This window comes from Nicotiana tomentosiformis, chromosome 5, assembly GCF_000390325.3.
Source record: "Nicotiana tomentosiformis chromosome 5, ASM39032v3, whole genome shotgun sequence".
NCBI lineage: Eukaryota > Viridiplantae > Streptophyta > Magnoliopsida > Solanales > Solanaceae > Nicotiana > Nicotiana tomentosiformis.
In genome coordinates, this window is record NC_090816.1 from 1,063,896 (window position 1) to 1,081,756 (window position 17,861).

At 33.3% G+C, this 17,861-nt stretch overlaps 2 protein-coding genes across 3 annotated transcripts; one reads left to right on the plus strand and one right to left on the minus strand.

Annotated features, from left to right (window-relative positions):
• The first annotated feature begins 8,699 nt into the window (after window positions 1-8,699).
• LOC104115306 (1-aminocyclopropane-1-carboxylate synthase-like) lies at window positions 8,700-11,919 on the plus strand. The gene is made up of 4 exons (XM_009625899.3): window positions 8,700-8,880; window positions 9,022-9,153; window positions 9,651-9,811; window positions 10,822-11,919. The coding sequence occupies exons 1-4, from the start codon at window positions 8,707-8,709 to the stop codon at window positions 11,840-11,842; spliced, it is 1,488 nt and encodes a 495-aa protein (XP_009624194.1). The 5' UTR covers window positions 8,700-8,706; the 3' UTR covers window positions 11,843-11,919.
• Window positions 11,920-12,302: 383 nt separating this feature from the next.
• LOC104115292 (uncharacterized) lies at window positions 12,303-17,524 on the minus strand. 2 transcript variants are annotated; one of them, XR_690578.4, is made up of 8 exons: window positions 17,203-17,524; window positions 15,987-16,254; window positions 15,027-15,128; window positions 14,822-14,904; window positions 13,942-14,044; window positions 13,398-13,860; window positions 13,040-13,251; window positions 12,303-12,756 (listed from the first exon to the last, which is right to left on the minus strand). XR_690578.4 is itself a non-coding variant. In XM_009625891.3 (7 exons), exons 1-7 carry the CDS (start codon window positions 17,322-17,324, stop codon window positions 13,145-13,147), a joined length of 1,248 nt encoding a protein of 415 aa, XP_009624186.1. In that variant the 5' UTR covers window positions 17,325-17,524; the 3' UTR covers window positions 13,039-13,144. The 2 variants fall into 2 exon arrangements, 1 of the variants encoding a protein (XP_009624186.1); XM_009625891.3 differs by lacking the exon at window positions 12,303-12,756 and having other exon boundaries at window positions 13,039-13,251.
• Window positions 17,525-17,861: the final 337 nt, after the last annotated feature.

Below are 17,861 nucleotides of genomic sequence, written 5' to 3' on the forward strand. Positions count from 1 at the left end.
TTTTTTTCTTGAAGGGCAATTAGGTCATCATCATTCATGAAGGAGTTGTCTACTTTGCTTGGATTCTTCTTAGTTAAAACATAAGAAACATTGAGAAGACTCAAATAAAAAAGTACTTTACCCTTCCATCTCTTGAAATGAGTACCGTTGAAACAGAATGGCTTGTTTAGATCTCTCATTTTGATATCCGCGGATTTTTCAACTGTAGCTATAATGAATCTCCTTAAAATTGTTGGTGAAAATATAATTACAGTTGAAAAATAAAATGAAGAAAATAAAATATCTCCAGGCTGAGGCGCAGATATCTCGCTCTCTTTAAAGAGATTCAAGCCCACTACAGCAAAGTCTTCACTGGTCCAACAGTAATCCTCTTGACTTATCCCCCCCTCCCCCCAGGATACAACAGCCCGATCACGTCGTATGACTCGAACAAACTCTGAATAAGTTGTTGGATCCAAAGCTCTACCAAGATGAACAGCTTCCTTCAACAAAAAATAAAAACTCTCTTCTTCTTCTTTTTTCACAACTTTAACCTCACTTTTTGAAACACTCTACAATTATTATTTTCATCACACATTAGGGAAGAATGACTTCTATTTATAGGTATAGGAATTCTTACTTGAATTAAATTGGAAGAAAGTGGGTAATAAGTTATGAAATCATGAAAAACATGTGATAATTAGTGTGTAATTAGTGATAGAACATAGGAGAAGAGTTACAAAAGAGTTATGGTCATTTTCTACATCATACGTGAGTAGTGGGAGTTATATCCATTTTCTACTGTGAGTTATGGCATATGTTATTTTAATATTAAAATGCTAAAATACTAACACCTCCTCAAAAGAAGAGATTGAGTTTCTTCTTTTAGAACTATTCAATCAAAATGGTAAAATAACTAGATTGCTAAAATTTAACCCCTAAACACTGTATAAAAAATGGATTCTCTAAATCTTTGATGGAAACTTTACAAGTGGTAATCTAGAAGCTCCTGCAATACAGCTAACATCTCCTTGAGACTGGGAACTACTTAATTTCATGTCTTACTTGTATCTCTTGAAGGATGGTGCTCTCTCATTTTTGTCCTGCTGAGAAAATAACCAAATAAACTTCACTGGTGTAGCACTAATCGTTTTAAAACAGTTTCATAAAGATATAATCAAGTAGATACTTCAAACAATCATGGAATAATAGAGTTGCAGCAACACTGCTACTATAACTTCGATTGTGCTTTCATTTGCGAGTTGTGTCATGTATGTAAGATACATGTCATGGAAGAAGTTAAGTTTGCTTATCAAATGTAAAAGATATATGCTTAGCAAATGTGTTAGAGAAAACAAGATCATTGAAATAACAAACTATACATTACCTTTACCGGGTAAAATTAACACAGGAGGGAACTAGGAAAAATAGAACTAAACCGATCACTTTCACTAGTATCATCATAATCCCATTCCATAGACAAGTGAAGAATATTACTCCATCAACAAGTAGATACATAAGAGCTAGCCCTTTTGCAAGAGAAAAAAAAACTCATCACTAAACTAATCCCCATAGCATAGAAAAGGTTGCCCATCTGTAACGTTATTACCCACCAACGGTCACATAAACCCTCTCTTTGGAGTATTCAATTTGTATTACATTTGTCGTTTACCTTTTACATTTGTCCTTCATTTAGTACTCTATATGATGAAATAAATCAGACAAAAAATAATAATCTTTCATATTATCCACTAAAATGAACTTTCAAGAAATTGGTCAAATGTGAATAAGATTCATATTATCCACTTTAAAAATAAATAAACAATGAACTTAACTTTTACAGAGTCAAATTGGGTGCTCCCAAAGTATGAGAGATTAAGAATTCTCTCAAAATTAATCATATTCAAGAGACATAGATAATATGGATATCCATATTATCCGTCGGTTAACCCATTTTTTATCCATATTAGTTACTGATAGAATCGGATATTTTATCTGTTTTTGTATTATTCGTTTTTAACCCGCCCATATCTAATCCGGCCTGCCCATTTATCACCCCTAATCATTAGGGCTGGACATATATCGGGTATAACTGATAGCCCGAACCGATAACATGCTATTGAGTTATCGATATCGGGTTATTGGGTAAATAGTTCGATAATGGTTTAATGTTATTTGACTATTAGGTTATCAGTTCGGGTCTCGGTTTACCCAATTTTATTAACGGTTTGACCGATAGCCCAATAAGCTTTAACAAAATTATAATCGTACGCACTAAGTATATAAAGCCACTTTATGGCTTCATTCTCTCATGCTCTCAATTCTCTCGACAATTACTCTTCATCTTCAGACATTGATCCTTAGAGTAAGTTTTAAACTTTTCTGAATGTCTTATCTTAATTCTTCAGTTAAGATATTTATTTTTTAACTTTAAAGAACTAATTGCTCAGATCTTCAGTTTTTCTGTATGTTTCTTTTGTTGCATTGATTCTTTAGCAATTTACATTATTATGATTTTATTTTTTTCTGTGTATTATGCCCGCCCGCATTGAGATAGTTAGTAAGATAAGATTGTTGAATGTCTTATTTCTTACTCCTACTAATTTATAACTTTGAAAATTGAGATCATTCATTGAGATTTTCGAATGAAAGAAAGTTTTTTTTTCTAAAGGTGAAATTTAATCCCTCTTTTCTTAAGAGCAAAAATTCAATTCTTTTTTCTTGACAATATGATCACAATTTCTATAATAAAAATATAAAAATTTTGGATGTTTTTTATTCTTAACCGAACCGATAAGGATTGATAACCGACTAATCGAAACCGATAACTAATTTCTTATCGGTTCGATTATCAATTTAATATATTTATAAACCGATAACCGATAACATTCAAAAACGAACATGTCTATGTCCGCATCATGACTTTGAAGATTCATGTGGGACGGTAGCTACCGGAATAGGCCCCTTCCTCAAAATTCATTTCACGTTGCTATTAAAAATTGAAGTCACCGGCCTAAACAATTTTCATGAATTTGGAAAACTTTATGGGATCAATAATTTGTGACCAAAAGCTTAGATACTACCTTAACCAATTATTTTTTAAAAAAAATATTAATTCTGGGACGTGTTGCAAAGCGAGACAATTTCGAAATGTTCGAGAGTTGACCATGAGAGATTAAAATTAAGACAATTGTCATGCTAGTTTTACGTCTGAACTATTTGACTTTATCCGTTCATTTTTAGTTGTCTACTTTTAACTTTGAACTCGTTCTAAAAATATGAAGTATATATTTTACTATTTTACCTATAATGATGATAATATTTCAAAAAAAATATAAAATAATTTGGGAATAATTAGCTAATGATAAAGGTAAAACAGGAAAAAAAATATTTTTCTCTTAATTTGCTAAAATGAATATCTAAAAATAAAAATAAATCTTTAACATGTGCAAGTAAAAATGAACCAAGGGAGTATGTCTTATGGCTGAGTTAATTTACCTAGGAAATGGTCCAAAATTGCTATGTGAATATGCAAAATGGTCAAACTTTGTCCCCTATTGTAAGTTTGAGTCAAATGAATCCAAGTCATTAGCTAAAGCCTAAAGAGCTCATATATGCCCTTATTCTAAGACGCAACATTGCTGGGTTCTAATTAAACTTCAAATATTGTTATTAGCACGGGCTCATCGAGTTTTACTTCTGGAATTTGAAATTACATAACAATGGCTATTTTTCAATTACAAAACTAAAAAATGACTAGCGTGCATTGTGGGTCTTGCACGATACATATTCGAATTAATCGAGTCCGAAAGCAAGTACCGAGACCGGGTATAAAATAAAATAAAAAGAACGAGTCTATTCTATTTTTTCATCTGGTCTTTGATACCCGCTTGGGGACCTTTTTGACTTTTGGAATAGCAAATTCCGTAGGAACATTTGCATGCGCTGAGAGTCTAATCTTTTACATTCTTTACCCAAATAGCCGGTTATATTAATTGTTTTATTTTTTTTAGACATATAAATAGATTATACATTAATTATATATAATTGTACACATACAATACATAAATTATGCATATTTTATACATTCATCGACTATTTTTAGTTTAAGTTATTGGGTGGACGGCTATTTGGTTAAATCTTCTTTTTTTACCTACGTTCATACTATTGGTAGATCTTTTACTAGGACTTTATCTCCTAAAAATTTCTCGTCCTTTTTGGGGCTGTACTTAGTAAGTACTAAAAAGTAATAAGAGGATAAAGAATGGATTCCTTTTTAAATGAATTCCTTTTAGTCATAAAAGGTAAATTTAAAAAGCTGCCATCAAAATTATTCCAGAAATCTACATATTTAAATTTAAATAGAGTTTAAAAATAATATTAATGGGTAATTATCATTTCCCTAGGAAATCTTAAACCTTCTATTTCAACAATGTGATACATGGAAGTAATTGCTTAAACACACTCCTAATATTTTTACCACATTTACACTTGTAACTATAATCAGACCTCTCTATAATAGTGTCCCTATATAATTAACAATATTTTACTATTAAAACCAAGCTTTTTCGGAAGCAATTTTCATGTTATGTTATAATATATGTTTTATATAACAACACTTCGTTATAACATCTAAAAATATTCGAAACAAACGAGACTGTTATAGAAAGGTTTGACTGTATTACTTAAATCAAAAGTGAAGACAGGTGAAAGATGTTACATTCCAATTTCCAAGTACGTTGTATGCGAGTTCCTTTGACTCAATAAATTTCACGGTATGATCCTTGGGTTAAGTCATATTGAGCCAAAAAGAAAATGCGCGTACCATAAAAATTTATATTTATTTTATATGTCAATTTACTTTCTCCTTTTCAACATGAAATTGGAATAAAATTTAATATACATCCCTTCTTCGAAATCTCTGTCAATCCGGAAGTTTATCAGTAATTCTTCTTGACCCACCCTCTGTCAAAAAAGTCACGAAGGAAGAAGATAGACATTTTCATGACATGTTTGTCTCAAAAGATAATTAGTACTACACCCACCTCTGTGTAACAGATTCATTTGTTCTGAATATTTTTAAATGTTATAACAAAGTGTTGTTATAGAGAATATATATATTATAATATAACATTAAAATTGGTTCTGAAATTTTTTTAGATTTTATAGTGAAATGTTATTATAAAAGAATATTTTTATATAGAGGTTTAAATGTATTAACATAATATTTAAACCGCCAATATAAAAGCTATCGGTACGACTATGATGAATAAGGAATCACATCACTCTCTCCTCTTCTTTCTTTCATTTCTTTCTGACCTCACTCACTTTAAAAGATTAAAGAATAATAATTAGAATATTTTGTTGCGTAGGGTTTATATGCAACAATATGTGATCAAAATCTTCCTTTTACATTTTTTCCAACTAGGTGTCGGCTATCCAGTATTCGAATTGGACCCGATTAAATCTAAATTCACATTAGAAAGTTTCATATTATGGGATAAATTAAACACTTCCTAATAAGGATGATGACTCTATATACATGACTTGAACACGAGACATTTAATTAAAGATGAAAAAGTATACTATTCCACGACAACCGGACAAAATTTTCCTTTACTAATACTATTATCTTTTTCGATCCTTTCTCTACTACATATATGTTAATATCAAAGCAAAATCCATGTTAAGATATTGTTAAGTTCCACCCATGAATATTGAGTCAATTATGGGGTGGCTGTTGACTCAGACATTACGTAGTCAGACCCAAAATTAAACCCTACAAAGGACTTGGACCCACCTTGTCATGTTGTCTTCCACTAAATCCATTCTCTTTTTGTCTTCTAAATATTAATTCGTTGTCCAACACACGCTTGCAATTTTTTTAGTACTTGAGTGAAAAAGTGTTTATTATTAACTATTCTAATTCCAACTAATGACCCAATTTTTCTTAAAATGTCAGTATCAACATCCCCTCACCCTTTTAGAGACGAGATCCTTCTTTTACGAAATAAAGTTATTATTTATAACAAGACTAGTACATACTGATATTGACTTATATGTATGCATGTATAGAGATTTGTCTTAATCAATAAAGAATTATAACAACGATTAGACATGTCTTTCTGTTTGTTTAAAAGAGCAGACGCATTAGCCTCTATTTTCCAATTGTTTTTAGACCATAGGCATATATTATTGCACGCAGTCAAAAGTGCGTTCATTTTTCTGTGCTATGTTCCTTAGAAATGACGAGAGAAACACGGAAACAAAGTAAAGGAGAAAAATTGGGAGACGAGTCTTGAAAAAAGACCTAAATTTCTCAAAGGAAAACTAGTTGGTATGAACGTAGATAGAAATCATAGACTAGACTCACCAACCCATCTTATTAGCAAGCATAAAAATATTCCTATAACTTTTGTTAATCCAAAAGTCAAAGAAGTCTATTAATTCCTCAATGTCCTCTTATAGTTGTAGCCAGTGCCAGAGCCATCCTTGTCCTAAGGGTCAAAGAATTGACACCTTTTCCCTAGAAATTTACACTTATTTTTTATGTATCTACATTATATGTTAAATCCCAGGAGAGATATGATTAGAAATGATGATGTTCGATTTAAGGTGGGATTGACTCCCGTGGAGGATAAGATGTGAGAAACAAAACTGAGATGGTACGGGCACGTGAAGAGAAGGTGTATAGAGGCTCCGGTGAGAAAGTGCGAGAGGTTGGCCATGGTGGGGCTGAGAAGAGGTAGATGTAGGCCTAAGCAGTCTTGGGGAGATGCAATTAGGCAAGACATGATGCAACTTCAGCTCACTAAGTGCATGACCCTAGGAGGACCTGGAGATTGAGAATTAGGATAGAAGGTTAGTCTATAGGTGTGCGTGCCTCCTTTTCATGTCGGTTGCATTAGTATTAGTCTTGTATGTCTGTATCTTCTTATCCGCAAATTTCTTTTACTATTTATTGGCTCGTTTGCTTCGCCTATCTCTATATCACCTACCTCGTTGTTGTTATCAATTGTTATCTCTGCTTCTTTTTCTTTTCTTTTTTTTGGAGTCGGCATTATATCGGAAACAATATCTCTACCTTCACAAGTTATATATGCAATCAAACTAATTAATCATTTTGGCAAAATCCTGTACGTGTTGCATTCATCGACCTCGTTAATTTAACAAAAAATATCCTCAAAATGTTTTAATTCCATGAGGATTATTTTGGCCGGTGAATGCAATTACTAGTAATAGCAAAGAATCTTGAATTCATGATTAATCATATGAACTTGGAGCTTCCCACGTTGCTAGACACTCGAAAACTCATTAGTCAATCACAAAGTCCAAACATCACAGAAAACAGGAGAAAAACAACATAATTTTCCACAAGAAGCAATAGTCGGTTTTGCACTATGTTACAAGTTATATCCTAATTTTGGATATGAATTCAAATACCGACAAAAGTCACAAGACAACTTCCTTATTAATTTCATTCTTTTACGTAATCTTGACGTCGTATACAATAGGGGAGCCAGTGTCAAAACATAAAAAACAAAATACACCACAAAGTGAAAGAATTCAACTTATAGTAAATATACATAAAACTTTATCTAACAATACAACGTAATTTTACGGCGATGAGGTATCGATACACCTCTTGATTGAATGTGGCTCCGCCACTGGTAGTATATATTACTCACATTCCCACATTGTCATCCTCATTCCTAATTAGCTATAAGTCCACTCAGAGGCGGAGCCGGGATTTAAAATTTATAGGTTCGGGATTTTAAATTCTTTAAGTTATTATGTTATAAATTAATAATTTATACATGTTCAATGTATTTCTTAAGACAAATATATGATTTGCACCAAAGCCACTGGATTCGGCCGAACCCGTAGCTCCTATTCTCCCTCCGCCCCTGAGTCCACTATCTATAAAACTACTTGTACTATTCTATTTTTTTTATAACCGTAGCATCTCGATGCGCCTTGACTAATTTCATGGTGTACCTGCTACTTACCACAAGCACAGATAATTCTGTTCATCAAGGCCTAGACAGATAGGAAGAAATCGTTTGTGCTTTTTCCTCCGTTGAAATTTAAAGCTAAAACCTCATGGTTCTCAATCTACTTTATTAACCATTAGGTCATAGTCAATTTGGACCTTTTCCTTACTGGAAAAAGGAAATTATAATTTTAAAGCTCATACTATTGAGAAACCAAGACTAATCATACATGCATGCAATAATGGGAAACTTCTCCCACATTAGTGAGAGATATTAGCCTAACCAAAAACTAGAGCAAGCAGCCCATGATACACGTCTATTGAAATGAAAAATTAAAAGCACTAATTAACTAGAAATTCAGATATTTAAATACAGATTTAAAAGGAACCCTTTATTTCAGACGTAACCAATAACGATTGATTTGACTGAGGTACCCACTCATCAAGTTTTTTGAAATAAGTCATAGATTTTGTTTTCATTCTTGTCTTTGGGCTTTCTATTTTCAAACCTTTTGAACGTTGAAACATATGTTTCGCATTTTGTAATACTACTTAATTAGCTTTATTTTCCATACGTACGTTACTTGCCAAAATTTAACATTTCATTAATTCCCCTTCTCTATAAATATATCCCTCACTTCCCTCATTCTTTTCCATGCACTACTGCAGAAAGCTAGCATTTCTGTACACAAACTGATCATCATTTTTCCAGTTTATTGAAATTCAGTAAAGATATGGATTCTGAGAGTGGGAATTTCAACTCAGTGTTTTTGTCTAAGCTAGCTATTAGTGAAGAACATGGCGAAAATTCGCCATATTTTGATGGATGGAAAGCATACGATAACGATCCTTTCCACCTTGTGAAAAATCCCAATGGTGTTATCCAAATGGGCCTTGCTGAAAATCAGGTTTAATGTTTTATATTTTCTTAGTTCTATAATTTGCTACATCTATTTCAATTTATATGAACTTATTTGAGCATGCACGCATTAATTAATTTTGTGAAAAAGATGATAGAAAATTCTTCTAAACTTGTTTTTTTTTGGCAGCTTTCTTTTGACTTGATAGAAGAGTGGATTAAGAGAAATCCAAAAGCTTCCATTTGCACAACTGAAGGAATCAAATCTTTTAGGAACATTGCTAACTTCCAAGATTATCATGGCTTGCCAGAATTCAGAAGTGTATGTGTCACTCTTTATTGTACATATGTACACATTATATATAATGGTACATATAAATAATTATTCTTGCTTACATTATGGTTGGTTGTCTACATCATACCCAAGAACGACCATTTCCCGGACTCTGCGTGAATGCAGATGCCTTGTGCACCAGGGTTGTCCTTTTTATAAATAATTATTCTTGACATGTGCCTGGGGCGGAGCTAGAACACGACCTACGGGTTCGGCCGAATCCAGTAGCTTTTGTCCATACTATATGTTTGTCTTAAGAAATTCATCGAATATGTATAATTTATTAACTTAGAAACTAATAACTTAAACGGATTAGATTCTCGAACCCATAAACTTCAAATCCTGACCCGCTTCTGCATGTACCTCAAACATATTTGATGGTAATATTGTTTTTGACATGTCTAAAAATGATTGTTTTGACGTTATGGTTTTGATAGAAGGGGAAAATAAGAAGTAATGAGTTATGTGTATGTAATTTATTTCAGGCAATTGCGAAGTTTATGGAAAAAACAAGAAGGGGTAGAGTTAAGTTTGATACAGAGCGTGTAGTAATGGCTGGTGGAGCTACTGGAGCTAACGAGACTCTTATATTTTGTTTGGCTGATCCAGGCGATGCATTTTTAGTCCCCTCGCCTTATTACCCTGGGTATGTATGTATACATGTATTGGCTTATATATACGTAAAGAGGGTATCATATTAGCATGTTATAGCAGATAAATTATTTTATTTTTTAAATTAGTTTTACTTTAACTTTTCATTTTACATTTAATGACATACTATTATGGTCATGTAAATCAAATAAAAGAATACAAATTTCAAAAACTTTATTTTTTTCTTAAAGTTGGTGTTTAGTCAAACTAAGCTCTATCAATTGAAACATAGGGAGTACTAGTACACACACATATTTCCATTTAGTGGAATCAGCTTGTTGGCTAAGTTGGATATATATTACATCTTGCACTCATACTACTATATCTTAAATAATTATTTTTTTTTAGAAATAAAGGAATTTTATTACAAATGAACATATGTACCGTACAAACTAAATCGAACCTGAATATAGATCCAGTTTCAGCAATTCTGCATTCATTACCTCAACTATCTATCACATATAAAGAGACTCACTATTACATTCCTAAGTATAGTAGTTGTAAGTCTGTACTATATCTAAATAATTAAATAGACTAGAGATACGTAATGGTCAAATCTTTTTGACTTTCAGAATTAATGGGAAAGATACAGTCAAAAAGTTCAAAGCAATAAGCTAACCAGTGCAGAGGTCAAGATTTCTGCTGCTGTTTTTATATTCTCTTTACTCCTCTAAACTCCTCTTTTCGATAATTTAATAATCATAGACTTCTGCCTGCAGAAGCTATAAAATATATATAGGCATGTATTAATTAATCTTCGATCTTACGGGAGCCTTGGAGCAACAATCAAGTTTGTGTCCGTAGGTCACGGGTTCGAGTCGTGCACTGATGCTTGAATCAGGATAGGCTGCATCACATTCCCTTGGGGTGCGATTCTTCCTCGGACCTTGCGTGAAGATAGAATACTTTATGCACCGGGCGGCCCTTCTAGTCATGTTTTTAATCTTCTCTTATTCATTTGTCTTAAGTTGAATAACGTGTTTTAATAATTGTTCAAATTCGCAGATTCAATAGGGACCTAAGGTGGAGAACTGGGGTACAACTCCTCCCAATTCCTTGCTATAGCTCCAACAATTTCAAGATTACTACAGAAGCTGTCAAAGAAACATATGAAAAAGCCCAACAATCAAATATCAAAGTCAAAGGCTTAATCTTAACCAATCCTTCAAATCCATTAGGCACAACTTTAGACAAAGACACACTAAAAAACCTCTTAACATTCACAAACAAACACAACATCCACTTAGTTTGCGACGAAATCTACGCAGCCACTGTCTTTGATTCTCCAGAATTCGTCAGCATTGCTGAAATTATCAACGACGAAATGGATAAAATGGATGAATGTATTAATAAAGATTTGGTTCATATAGTGTATAGTCTTTCAAAAGACATGGGATTTCCAGGATTCAGAGTTGGAATTATCTATTCTTTCAACAATGATGTGGTAAGTTGTGCTAGAAAAATGTCGAGTTTTAGTCTTGTTACAACTCAGACACAACATTTACTAGCTACTATGTTGTCTGACGATGAATTCGTCGACAAATTTCTCCTTGAAAGTTCAAAGAGGTTGCGAAAAAGGCACAAAAAATTCACAACAGGACTTGAAGAAGTTGGAATAAATTGCTTAAAAGGAAATGCTGGACTTTACTGTTGGATGGATTTAAGGCCACTGTTGAAAAAACCAACATTTGATTCTGAAATGATATTATGGAAATTGATTATAAATGATGTGAAGCTTAATGTTTCACCTGGATCTTCTTTTAACTGTCCTGAACCAGGTTGGTTTCGGGTTTGTTTCGCAAATATTGATGATCAAACGGTGGAGATTGCACTTGGAAGAATTCAAATGTTAGTGGAAAATGGAGCAAAGAACAAGCAGCAATGGAAAAGGAACAATCTACGGCTAAGTTTCTCGAATAGAAAGTACGATGAAAATGTAATGTCGTCAAGAATGAATATGAATATGATGTCTCCTCATTCCCCTATTAATATTCCTAAGTCACCACTTGTTCGAGCTAGGACTTAGCATCTCCTTACTTTTATACTTTATAGTAGCACTTATTGAAAGGATTGCATATTCTTTTGTAATCAATATAAGATATTATGATACTAATATGTTGTGTTTGTTTAAGAGATAGTCTAGTAGGTTTTTCAAGGTGTAAATGAGAAATTGATGTAAATTGAGAGGGAAAGTTTATATTAAGCCTTTAATAAATAATACAAGAAAGCATATAGTTGGTTCCAAGCATATAGCCAGTGTTTATACCAATCTATTAAATGAATAATATGTATTTCTATACACATTTATTTCCCCTCTGATCCGCGATTAAATTATGCATATTCTTACTTTAATTTTAAACTAAGGTTGAATTGCTTAATTTGACATAGACACCTAATGCGAGTAAGTATTTACTACAAAGAAAACTCCTTATTGCAAATATGAAACCATTCGGGCATTAACATCAAATACACCATACACTTAAGTATTAAACTACAAAAATGAAGTGCACGCTTGCATAAAGAATTGTTTCACTTTTTTCAAAACTACAAAGGGTGCACTTTCAATATGGATTGATCAAGCAACATAACTGAAAACTGCAAAGAAACAATTGCTGAAGTTGTTTTCTTGCTTTCCTCTCCCCGGCCTGCTACCTTTCCCTTTTGAATCCCTACTTTCACGCTCAAAAGAAGACATTGAGTTTCTTCTTTTCGAACTATTCAATCAAATGGTAGTATAACTAGATTGCTAAAATTTAACCCCTAAACACTGTATAAAAAATGGACTCTCTAAATCTTTGATGGAAACTTTACAGGTGGTAATCTAGAAGCTTCTTCAATACAGCTAACATCTATTTGCAAGCATCCTTGAAACTGAGAACTACTTGATTTCATGTCATACTTGTATCTCTTGAATGATCGCAAACTCTCATTTTTGTCCTGCTGAGAAAATAAACAAATAAACTTTCACCTTTGTAGCATTAGTGTTTTTAAAACAGTTTCATAAAGATATAATCAAGTAGATACTTCAAACAATCATGGAATAATAGAGTTGCAGCAACACTGCTACTATAACTTCGATTGTGCTTTCATTTGCGAGCTGTGTCATGTATGTAAGATACATGTCATGGAAGAAGTTAAGTTTGCTTAGCAAATGTAACAGAAAGGTAGGAGCAGTAACTGAACATGTATCATTTATAAGCAAATAAAGGGTGTTAAGAGCTACCAATGATCCCGGATTCATTGATCCCAGAACTTTGATCCAACCGCCTCTACCATCAGCTCCTACAGCAATTAAATCAACAGCAGTCACACCTGATCCTTGAAGTCCTCAAGACAGTGATCCAGATCCCTTTTCCTTTAGTTTCTTGCACCATTTTCCCAAGTGCCAGTAAGTCCCATCAGGACCTAATAATCCACCAGAAAAGCAGCTGTCTCCTGGGATTTTTCACTCAGTGTCAGAGGAAACAAGTACTTATTAAGAGCACTATTTGATGAGTGAATAAGATCATTTGATTGAAGTAAATACATCATCCTAACAACAGATGAAAGCACTTTAACATCAAGATAAGACAGATGGAAACCTGGTTGGGCAAGCATAACTGGTGCAGAAGTCTCTTTCCTGATGCGAAATGAGGGCTGATGCTGTGTAACGTCATCTAGAGGCGGAAGATCAGTATCATCATCAAGAATAATAACAGGGGAATTCCTTGAACCTGAGATTCCATCCTTATTTTCTGATCCCTGCACTTGACTTCCACCAGTTATAATATCTTCTGCCGTGTTTTGTATACTCTTTTCCTTAGACTTGTACTTTCTTTTTCTCCTTGGTCTAGATAAATCATCGCATGAGCCAGTGACCATGCATAAATCTACTTCTGTCGCAGTAGGTGCCTTATTCTGATTCTCATATGAACATCTGTCAACTTTGGGTTCTTTGCTTCCTTGATACAACTCTAAGTTTTTCTTGGCAACTCTCAAAGTTCTCAAATTTTCATTATCTTTTTCTTTTCCTTCAAGTGCCGTCTCAAGTTCTTGGACCCTGGTCTATAAATAGCCGCACACTGAAGAATCTTCAAAGCTCAAGTTGTAATAAACCATATTTCATTTAGGAAATCCAACACTTACCTTCAACTTATTTATCTTTTCTTTAGCCTTCTCAAGTTTCCTAAGAGAACGAGCCTCTCGTCTGCCATGAGTGTCACACTTGGTCATTAGTTCTTTGTAACTCCTGCCAAACAAATGCAATAAAGTTATCCATCAAACTTAAGGCTAATGTATGAATGTTGCTTCTGTGCTTGATAAAACGAGATTAAAAAAAAGATCGCTGATGTGCTTGAGAAAACAAGTCATTGCAAAGGACAAACTATCCATTACCTTTACCCGGTAAAAATACCACACAAGGGAATTAGGAAAAAGATCTGATAGAAGGAAAAGGATTTCTTTTGTAGAACCGAACCTAACATTTTCACAAGTATTACTCAATCAAGCGTCGCTTTTAGTGGAGTTGCTAAGCTCATCAAGCTTATGTTACTTTATCTACATGGCCTATCCTTGATATCAGATCAGAAAGTAACTTTCCCGAGATCAAAAAGAAACTCTGTAATATATCAAAGTTTGTACAATTCAGATTTCCCACGGCAATGAACTTCCAAGGAACATATCCACAACATGTATAAAAAGCAAGAAATGTCTAAAGCAAAAGAAGAGCATTAGTAGATATGGAGTTTCATCCAGTAGTGCTATAAACTCAAACTTCCTAAATAAAAGTGATTCTAACAGTAAAAGCTTTATTGTTTCGGGTGACCAATGATTTTTCAAGACATCAATTGTCTCTTTGCTATTGGGATCATCTCCTAATGAAGCGAGTTTCAAGACCTCTTCTTCCTCCAAGTTAAAATTGCAGATTCTGATGTAATAAACCATGAATGGAAAGTGAAAAAGAACTATCGTAAATCTAATATAAGGATGCAATTGCTTGTTTCCCTCAATATGATTATTGACTTACAACTTGAGTGCTGCAAGCTCCTTATCTAGAGCCATATTTCCATCTTTTAGCCTTATGCACTCCAAAGTTGATCGATCTAACTCCTGCAGAACAAATTTTGCCAGAATGTAGTAACTAATAACTTAAATCTTTTTCCACCAAGAAGACATTATATACAAGAATATATGACTAGATGCACTAGCAAAACATCAAGAGGAGTATGTACCTTGGATTTAAGATGTAGCAACTGCTGAATGGCTGCCTCCTGTTTCACAGTTTCATTCTTTAGAGTCACTTCCATTTTCAACTCTTCTTTGCATGTGAACAGCTGAAAGAAAAAAGTTGCATTATTGAGAAAATTTGTCGAGATGAAAATGCGATAACATGAATTCTTAAGTAGATCGAGTTTGAAGCAAATATGCTCATATAAATATCTATAACTTTTGTTAATGGAAGTAACAGATGCTTATCAACTTCATCAGAGCCATACGTATTCTACCTAAGAACGTGTATTTTGGTTCTGAGCAAAACTGTGGCTCTTTCCCATCATTAGCCAAACAATAAACTGAAACCTACATCTGCCGAAGATGATTTTTTCATTCACCACATTTAATCGGTAGACTTAGAACTCTTCATCGTACTCGCGAAATTTTACATATATCAAATTCATGTCATTTCATTTAGTCAGCTATGGGCAAAGAAACTTGTAAAAAAGTTGACTTTTCTCATCTCCTACCGCCCGAGTTCTGGCCGAAAAAATCCCTGACTGTACCAAAAATTTAAGGTACATCCTTAAACGACTACAGTAAACAAAAAACCTCCTTGAAGTATCCAAAACTTAGCAAGTTTTAACCGTCCGCCAGATTGTTAAAAAGACTAACAGATCCACCATGTGACTCCAGAGTTCTCTCATTTATAGAACAACAATAACTATGCCTCACTTCCAAACAAGTTGAGCGCAGGTATATGAATTCTCATTGACGACGTTACTCCGGTTAAACTCATCTCATGCCAGTAGTACATGTCAGCTGGGATTGAACCATTGACCTCTCTTATAGTAAGGGCAATTTCACGAAATGGAGCAAATAGGACAAATAGAATAAGAATGATGCAATTTCATAGTATTCAACAGCTACATATTCTGTAAATTCACAGAAGCCAAAGAAATAGCAAATGAACCATTTACCTCTGCATTGATTTCTTTGAGATCTTTCAGCTGTTTTTCCAAAGTAGAAGTCAACTGTAAAACTTTCCCCTCCAACATTTTGACCTCACTTCTCAGTTCCCGTGGATCCTCTTCGTGATCACGAGGTTTCTTGGTCAGACTAGTATCATTTGGATCACCAACTGATTGGAAATAAAGCCTATTCGCATTCTGTTCTGAACAAGCCTGTTTGCAGACAGGACAATTCTTCTTTTTTCCATTTGTGCAGTATTCAAACCATTGCTGAAGACTGATTTTTGCAACCACAACATATCATAAACAAAATCAACTAAATAATTATCAGATAAGGAAAATAACTATCTCTATCAGATACAAGCACATTGATAGAAATGTTACAGACTTGGCCAGCAACAACTTAAAGTAGTAGTCTTTTTTCCCACAAGTAAACATAAAGGTTCTGTTTTTTTATAAGGAAAATGTTTGACCTTAGGAAATCATTTCCTTGATCGTTAGTTTACTATAAAAGCAACATATAGTAATTGTACAAGGTGTAGAATGTGGTATAGGATAATGGTCCGGACGGATCTAGCATACATTGCTTTGGCTCGAACCCTATATATGTGTTAAAAAAAACCACTAACAAACTATATATTTCTAACCCAGTAAATCAAATGTGCTGTGGTAGAATCCCGTACTCTAACCCATAATATTCAAACCTCGAAGCCGCCTCTAATAATTTGGTGATATTTTTTTAGTATAAGCGGTTAACAGCAATGCACAAATGTTGATTAAAACAAATCATACAATGTAAGAGTTGATATATTTGTAAAGTAAAATGAGTGTAGCTCAAAACAAACTTTTCCCTTTAAAGGAAAACATTTTTAACAATACAAAGTAACTAAACCAGAGACAGATCCAAAATTTGAAGTTTATGAGTTCCTATAACAATCTCAAATTAATACTGGGTATACTATAATAACTAGGTTCAAAGTCAAAAACTTGTAGATATTTATTGGACCTCTTGAGCAAAAGCTACTATGTTACACAATACAAGGGTAACAAATACAAGTTCTGGGTTGTAAAAAAATGATTTCTAATTAAGTAGAATCCAAGTAAAGATACCCAATACAATTCTTCAAATACATTCATAAATGAACAACTTTTAGACTAAATTTGAATCAAGATTTGCTGATATAAAGAGTACCCAAAATACATTTAGATGGATATCGGGTCTAACCAAATCTCATGAAAAACGTGACCGCAAATAGAAATGGATTGGAGGTCTTCAATAATAGGGTTTAGATCTTCATAACAAATTGAGCAAATTGTCTTCCCAAAACTGTTATTCCCTCCTATCATTTTCTACCTCTTTTCTGTTTCTCCCTTTTTCTGTTACAGTGTCATTAAAGGAAAATAGAGGAGAAAAGGAGGGAAAAGGAAATCAAAATCAAGGGGCTGAAAGAAGAGGGAAAATTCAATCTAGGGAAATTGGAGAGGAATTTATACGGCTTCTGCAAATATAGCAACTACGACCCTACACCACAAGTCTACAAATTAGACCTTGGCCCGGTGGCTCAAAAAGGTAAAACTTCCTTTTTATTCTGTCCCTAAAATAATATCATATCTAAAAAAATTAATTTTAATTTTTACGTCTTATTTTAATAAAATATTTATACTCACATAAATTTTTAGTAACTTATTTATATCACAATTTTAGAAAGTATTATTAACTTAAGAGATGAAGGGAGTATGTCTTTTTACTAAATTAAATGAATGTCTTGTATATATATTTTTTGTATTACCTGGCCATGATAAATAATGTATGTATTTTTATTTGAATTCGTTACTCTTAAAGTTAAATTAGTTGAATTGATGTAAAGTTCATGAACAAATTTG

Bases quoted from the DNA above. Each gene is read 5' to 3' on its own strand.
- LOC104115306 (XM_009625899.3), top strand. From the start codon at position 8,707: ATGGATTCTGAGAGTGGGAATTTCAACTCAGTGTTTTTGTCTAAGCTA. The intron at 8,881-9,021 runs GTTTAATGTTTT...TTTTTTTGGCAG, and splicing joins TGGGCCTTGCTGAAAATCAG to CTTTCTTTTGACTTGATAGA. The intron at 9,154-9,650 runs GTATGTGTCACT...AATTTATTTCAG, and splicing joins GCTTGCCAGAATTCAGAAGT to GCAATTGCGAAGTTTATGGA.
- LOC104115292 (XM_009625891.3), bottom strand. From the start codon at position 17,324: ATGATAGGAGGGAATAACAGTTTTGGGAAGACAATTTGCTCAATTTGT. The intron at 14,045-14,821 runs GTAAGTCAATAA...TTTGTTTGGCAG, and splicing joins GAGCTTGCAGCACTCAAGTT to GAGTTACAAAGAACTAATGA. The intron at 13,861-13,941 runs GTAAGTGTTGGA...GGCTATTTATAG, and splicing joins AAAAGATAAATAAGTTGAAG to ACCAGGGTCCAAGAACTTGA.